Raw genomic sequence first — 7,949 nt, forward strand, 5'->3', positions numbered from 1 at the left:
AAGAAAGGGAAAGGGAAATGAAAAGAGACCAGAAAAAAAAACAGAAACGTAAAAATTAATATAGTTATGGAGATTGAAAGACTATCTATTTAGAGAGGAATGTGAATATATTGAGAAAACAGGAGGGAGATAGAAGAGATGTGAAAACTTAAAAAAATGCTTAAAATATTATATAGGTATAAAGAGGTAGTACTGCTATTAAGGAATTCAAGTCTCAGAGGTTTTGGATTGAGTAATAAATTTGTGGACTAAGTGTGTACACAATGGGGGATAGGGTCTACTAGTTAACTATGGGTTTATCTGAGGATGTGCAGGACAAGAGTTAAGTCACATACAGAAGAACAAAAGAGAGGGAAAGGTGAAATGGATAAGAAAGGGAGAAAAAAAAAGATCAGAAGTTCAGTAGAGCTAGACAAAAAACAAAAAGATAATTAAGAAAGAAAGAAAAAGAGAAAGAAGACAAGAAAAGAAAGGAAAACGCACATTCACGTATTCCTAAAATAAAAATTATAAGAGGGGAAAAAAAGTTACTGGAAAACAATTATTTTTTCAAAAAAGACAAAAATTAAAGATTAATAAAAGTTTTAGAAAAGGAAAAAAAATTTTTATATATATATAAGGTACCAAAAAAAAAAAGAAAAAGAAAAAAAGAAAAAAGAAAAGAAGAAAAAAAAAGTTCTTTGATTTTTTTTTTTAATTTTTTTGGGAGGGGTGGGAAGAGTCTTGTATCTCCCTTTTGTCTGTAACCAGAGTCTGGTTGGAGTCTCTGGTCAGCTTGAGGTCCTGTGGCTTGATTGGTTTCTTAAGTCAGTTTGTTCGAACAGGCAGAAAAATGCTCTGCTTTACCCAAGATTTTGAGATCCCCCTCCCAGATTAGTTTAATGGGAGGGTGATCTGCTTTGAGAATCACAAAAGAGGGGTGATGAAGCTAGGTTCTGGTAGAGTTGAGGCCTTTCAACAAACAGTAGCTTTTCCCTGGGACTATTTTGTGAAAAACTCACAGAGCCCAGCCTGGAGCCATTCTCAGGGTTTCTGTTTTTCAATTGATTGTGGAGGCTGCTAGAGGGAGGGGCAGCCTCTGGCTCTGGTTACCCAGTGAAGAAAGCCACTCCAATGGCTGGTGCCTGAGCTGGGTGACTTTTCCCTGGATGGAGCTGAGTCTGGCAGGTCACTTCGCCATTAAGTTCTTGTGACCTGCTAAATAACTCGTTTTATTCCAAGGCCTGAGTTGGAGCTGGCAGCTCCTCCGAGCTTTGTTGGTATCCAAGATGGAGATCACCAGTGCTGGGGGGGGAGGGGTGGCCTTCCCTCCTCTGCTCCCTGAGAAGGAGTGAGGAAGTCGGGCTTGTACTCACGCCGAGTCTTGGATCCTGGGTTGTCTCTGGTCTGCAAACTGCAGGATGAAGATTTCCGCTCTTTGTCGGTACTTGCTGGTGTTGAGTAGAATCCTCTCGCCCGCTGCGTCTGGCTCCTTCGTCCTGGATTCTCTGTGTGAGCGCTCAGGTATGGCCGCGGCTGCGGTCGCTGCTGCGACCCTGCCGCCGCCACGGCGGCTGCTGGCAGGCGCTCAGATGTGTCTCCTTGTCTTGGCTTCCTCTCTCTTGACTAACTCTCTGTTCTGTGATGGCACACTTGGTGTGATTCTCTGGCTTAGGACTGTTCACTGGAATTCTAAAACTGCTTTCTATGCGAGAGCTTGTTCAGATTCCAGCTTCTCCTCCGCCATCTTCCCGGAACCTATGCATCTGTGTTTTTATGGTCATTGTTTTTATTCACTTCTAAGACTAATTTAAACTTTTCCTTTATTGTCAATAACCTGTTTGCCTGTTCATATTAACAGTATTTTGCCTATCAATGAGCATAATTATCAGACAGTAAACAGCTGTTGAAACATAATAAATGCAAGACCCCCCAAATAAAGAATTCATAAAATTTAAATTGCACCATATTTAACAAAAGCAATTTCCTTGCTGAGTACTGATAGCTCACATCTAAAATTCTAGCTACTCAAGAGTCTGAGATCTTCAAGATCACAGTTCAAAGCCAGCCTGTGAAGTAAAGTTTACAAGGCTCTATTTCAACAGTGACCAGCAAAAAGCTAGCAAAAAGCAAAATAAAGCCTGGCACTGGAGGCTTATGCATGTAATCCTAGCTACTCAGGAGGCAGAGATCTGAGGATCATGGTTTAAAGCCAGCTCAGGCAGGAAAGTCTGTGAGACTCTTATCTCCAATTAAAAACCACTCAGAAAACCGGAAGTGGCACTGTGGCTCAAGTGGTAGAGCACTAGCCTTGAGTTGAAGAGCTGAGGGACAGTGCTCAGGCCCAGAGTTCAAGCCCTACAACTGATTGGAAAAAAAAAAAAGCAAAATGAAGAAAAGGGAGAGGGGGTTAGCTTCTTTATTTTCTTCCCATAGTCCCTAATTTACACAGACAAGGAAAGATCACAATAAGTAAAGTCCTTTGCAGAGTACTCTCTATGTTCCTTCCATTTTCATAATTGACAGAATGCTGTATTTTAAGATGATAGTCCCAATACTCCTCCTACTAGCATGATGAATTTGTCATTTTCATGAAAGGTATCGTGTTGTTAAGTAACTTCCTTGGATCTAAGAAAATGAAAAAAATAATAAGCTAAGTAATGTGATAAAACATTACACTGGTCACTCTGTCCAACTGGGATGTTAATTGTGCCTTCGTCCACTGACTTCACATCATATATACTACCCCCCACCTTAGTCACTTAGTAGATATCTTAGTGATCAGAAGAACATCCCAATGATGGTTTGGTAATTACTAAGTATTTTATTTAATAATAATTCTAAAGCAGTTAGTTTGTAATGTATATATTTAAATTTATAATATGCTTCTTTTAATAGAAAATAAGAATGTTATTGTCTTAATGAGAATAGAAACAATAATCAGTACTACAATGCATGTTACAATTGCCAGTATCTTTATCTACTAAATTCTTGAATTGTACTTCATTAATTATAATGTATATATGAAAAACTAGTATATATGAGGATAGGGAACTTCTGCAATTTCAAGCATCTCTATGAGTCATTAAATGCATCTTCAGTTGAAAAGTATGGAAGGCAATATTACAAACTGAGCAATGTGTAAACACTTACTAGTTTAAGATACAGAATAGTGGGGCTGGGAAAGTGGCTCAGTGGTAGAGTGCTTGCCTTGCATTCATGAGGCCCTGGGTTTGATTCCTCAGCACCACATAAGCAAAAAAAAAAAAGCTGGAAGTGGCGCTGTGGCTCAAGTGGTAGAGAACTAGCCTTGAGCTGAAGAGCTGAGGGACAGTGCCCAGGCCGAGTTCAGGTCCCATGACCGGACCCCCGTCCCCCCACAAATAGACCACCATTTAAAAAGTGTTTATTAAACCAAATTAAAGGAAAAGAAGGCTGGGGATGAAACTCAGTGATAGAACACTTGTCTAGCATGCATGAGGCCCTGGGTACCATCCCCATCAGTGAAAACATGAAAATAAGCAGAAAGCTAGTAACCTGATAAAGAATAGTGTCACTATTTCCAGAAGTGTCTTTCAAGACAATTTCCAAATAAAATTTTTCTTTAGCCTATTTGTAATTACTATCATATATCCTAGCAATATTTTCTTGTTTCAATTTTAACCTTTTAAAATCATTTTCACACCATTGGTTAATGTTGATAGCTTATACAATACTATCGGTATTCTTTTAAGTTTTATCTTTTGAAGATATATTTAAATCATCTTTCATTTTTGTTTCCATAGTATTTTATTGCATGACTTTCTCACAATGCTTTTGTCCATTTCAAGGTTTACAACCATTTCAATCTATTGCACCTAAAGTCATAAGGGCTTTTAAAACATTTACCTCACCTTCCACACAATTGTCATTGATTGTAAAACAAGGAACCTCTGGGCATTTTAAAATACATTTCCAAATTAATAAATGCCTCAAACCAATAGATAATCCTATTGAATATAAGTTGAAGTCATAAAGATCAAATTAAATTTTCACATTTATTGCAGGTCTTTCATTAGTTGCTTTATTATTTTTAATTGTGAAAATTCCATACAGAAGGGTTACAATTACATGGGTAAGGTAATGAGTACATTTCTTATCAAGCATTGTTGCCTTCTCCTTTTGGTATAAGTATTTGAGTTGTGGAACAGTATTACTATATCTTTGTCAGCTTATTGTTTTATATTATCTTTTATATAAATGCATTCATTTATTCATTCCAAAGTTGATGGTATTCCTATTTTGACTACGTAGGAAAATATTACTATGAGTTTTCATACAGGTGGCTTGATATATGTTTGTTTCCTTTCTCATAAGCTATGCACATATAATTACTTACAAATGCCCATATTATAAAATTTATTTGCAGACATACATATAACTATATTTCATACGTATGTATTTTTAATTTCACTTTGTAAGTATAAATGATTCTTTTTTTATTTTTTATTGTGAAAATACTGTACAGAGGGGTTACAATTACATGGGCAAGATAATGAGTACATTTCTTATCAAGCATTGTAGCTTCCTCTTTTGTTTCCCCTTCCCATCCCATTCTCCTCTACCCCCTACCCAATCCTCCTCCCCACCCCCCTACCAAAGTTGTAAAGTTCGTTTTTGACATAATGACTTGTACGTCTCATTGTTGCAATTGGTCCATCTGTATCCCTATTTAAATGATTTGTTTTTTCCCTTCCCCTCCACAAATTATAATTCTTATACTTACAGTATATCTATGACAAAAAAATACACCAAGGTGAAAATATTTAAAATGGATTTAATACATTAGGTAATACTACAAAATTCAGAATTCTAAAACACTGTAAGGCATATGTTATTTTACCTTGACTTTAAGATCAATTATATGGTAAGATTATTGGATTCTGTTCAATTCTGTAAAAGATTATGTTCTTGAATATATTTAGCCCAAATACAGATCAACATTTAAAAACTGAGTTCTAATTTTATACCATCTATATCTTACTACACCATAAGTTTTAAAATATATTTTCTTCTAGAAATTTTAACTTTCCCAGTGCTGCATTAGGATATTTTATCTGTTTTTAATTTTCTGGACATGGAACTTCTAATTTTAGCTTTCTATATTTGGATATCTAGTTTTTCTGCATTTGTTGAAGTGATCGTCCATGTATATTTTGGTGTACAGAAACACTATCTAATATATAATTCATGATATATAAGCAAGCATAAATATAATTCATGTTATATTAATTATAATGATTGGAATTAAATAGATGTGTTAATACCATTGGTATACACAAGAAATAAAGAACTTGTCATTTCACAAAGTACTTAAATTTAAAATATGTTACTAGAATTACATTGTGTATATATGTATCACATTTTCTTGATTTATTCATTCACTGAGGGCCATCTGGATTAATATTCATTAATTCCATATGGTAAACAATGCCGCAGTGAACCTGGATGTGCTACTAGCTTTAATGTGGCCTTTTTTTGTAGTCTTTTGGATAAATGCCCAGGATTGGAATTCTTGGGTGATGGAGAAGCTCTATATTTAAACTTTTCAGGAACCTCCACATACTGCTTTCTAAAGTTTTTGAAAAGAAAGAATGATATTGCACCATTTGTATGGAAATAGAAAGACTTTTAAAAAATTATATTAAGCAGAGTAAGCCAAACCCAAAGAAACATTCATTTCGTGGTTTCCCTCATTTGTTATGACTAAATGTGCTTATAAATCCCTAAGTAAAGACACTGAATAGTTTAAGACAAAATTATACTCATACATTGTAAATTATATGGGACATTAAACATTCCCAAAGTGAATACAAAAGAGGATATTCTTAGCAGAGGACCACAAAGGCTCAGTGGCTATGTGCACATGGTCATATAAATGATGTTTATCAAAATGAACCCCAAGAAATGGAAACAATAGCCTTTTTGTTATTTTGCTTTTTTTTCTCCTTTGCCACAATTATTATTTCTTCACCTTTTGTCCTTTTCTTTCTTTCCTTTTCTTTCTTTCTTTTTCTGTTTCTTTCTTTCTTTCTTTATTTTATTCATGGGACTTGAACTCTGGGCCTGGGCACTGTCCCTCAGCTCTTCAGCTCAAGGCTAGTGCTTTACCTCTTCAGCTACAGCACTACTTTGGTTCTCTTATGGCTAATTGGAGATAAGAGTCTCATGGACTTACCTGCCTGGGTTATCTTTGAACCGTGATCCTCAGATATCAGCCTCCTGAGTAGCTAGGATTACAGCCATGAGCCACCAGCGCCCCACTAAACTTTTGTCTTGTATGTAGTGAACAAATGTGGCGGTGATACTCACAAGAAACTATATTGAAAATGAACTATACAACTTGTTGCAGGGGGAGGGCATGAGGGAGAATCGGAAAAAGACAGGAAAGAGTTGACACTTAAAAACATACAGATAGCTAGCTAGCTAGCTAGATAAATAGATAGATATGTTGCTCACAGTACATTTTCACTAGTGTTGTTATAAAATGCCCTGTTCAACGCACATATGGGCAATAAATAGCTGTAGCAAGTGGGTACTGGTGGCTCACCTGCATAGTCCTGTAGCTCATCCTATCTACTTGGGTGGAAAGAAATCTTTTAAGATGAGTTTTTTGGCCAGTTCAGCACAGTGTTGTGCATTTCTCATCCCAAGCTACATGAGCGGTAGATTAAAGCGGTTCATAAATTCAGGTTCGCCCTACCAAATAGTCCTATAACACACTGTGAACCTTGATGTAGTAGAGCTTGCCTGAGATTCAAGAGAAAATAACAGTAGAATGTCTGTGATAGTCATCTCATGGCTCAAGTATATTGTTACACAGGAAGCCAGACAATAAAGTTAAAAAAGCATGAACAAAGTTGAAAAGCACGGCTGTATTTATTACTCAGCCATATTGTATTATCATAGACAGTGTAAGACACTGATTTCAACTCCTGAGTCTTTCCAAATAAAAAGAATATAAAAAGAACAAAAAGTATGAGATTGAACTATTATTTTCTGATAGAAGTGAACATGCCAAGAACTCTTGAGATAGCCCTCAGGACTTCTTTATTCCTCAGGCTGTAGATGATGGGGTTGAGCATAGGGGTGAGAATGGTATAGAACACAGCCAGAATCTTATCCCCAGTAGCAGAGCGAAGATGAGAAGGCTGAAAATAAGTGAAGAAAAAAGGTGCATAGTAAAATGTTACCACAGTTAAATGTGTCGAACATGTGGTGTAGGCCTTTTTCCTTCCCTCTTGTGAGCGCATATGAAAGACTGTATAAAGCACACGTCCATAGGAAGCAGTGATACCAAGGAAAGGAAAGAGGAGGAACAGGCAAGTACTCATAAAAATCATATATTCATAAATCCATGTATCCATACAGGCCAGAGGTACCATTACTGCAATGTCACAGAGGAAATGGTTGATGGCTCTAGATCTGCAGTAAGGAAGATGAAGGGCATATGCTGTGTGTGCCAAGGAGTGGAGAGAGCCCAGTATCCACGATCCCATGATCATCTTCCAACACATCCTTTTACTCATGCGGATGGGATAGTGGAGGGGGTGGCAGATGGCCACCAGGCGATCATAGGCCATGGATAACAGCAGTAAAGCTTCTGCAGTTGCCATAGTCACAAAGAGGAAGCTTTGCACCCCACATCCAAGGAAGGAGATGCTCTTTTGGCCAGAGAGGAAGTTGAATGCCATCTTGGGGACAATGGTTGAGATAGACATTAAGTCCATGAGGGAAAGCTGGCTGAGGAGAAAGTACATGGGGGTGTGGAGCCGGGGATCCATACATATGAGGTAAATCATTCCTGAGTTACCAAACAAAGTAAAAGAGAACAGAAGGATGATGAGGAACAAGAGAAGGAGCCCTATTTGGTTTGTTGGCAACAACCCCAACAGAATGAAGCCACTTGAAGTGTGATTCCATTTCTCCAT

The 7,949-nt window shown here is 37.1% G+C and overlaps 1 protein-coding gene across 1 annotated transcript; it reads right to left on the reverse strand.

Annotated features, from left to right (window-relative positions):
* Positions 1–7,010: 7,010 nt before the first annotated feature.
* On the reverse strand, positions 7,011–7,949 carry LOC122103977 (olfactory receptor 2L13-like). The gene has a single exon (XM_042674663.1). It carries the CDS (start codon positions 7,947–7,949, stop codon positions 7,011–7,013), a length of 939 nt encoding a protein of 312 aa, XP_042530597.1.

This window comes from Dipodomys spectabilis, unplaced genomic scaffold (assembly GCF_019054845.1).
Source record: "Dipodomys spectabilis isolate Male_0828 unplaced genomic scaffold, ASM1905484v1 ptg000019l, whole genome shotgun sequence".
Classification (NCBI taxonomy): Eukaryota; Metazoa; Chordata; class Mammalia; order Rodentia; family Heteromyidae; genus Dipodomys; species Dipodomys spectabilis.

What these genes read in the sequence shown, in the direction of transcription:
- LOC122103977 (XM_042674663.1), bottom strand. Translation starts at nt 7,949, where the DNA reads ATGGAGAAATGGAATCACACTTCAAGTGGCTTCATTCTGTTGGGGTTG.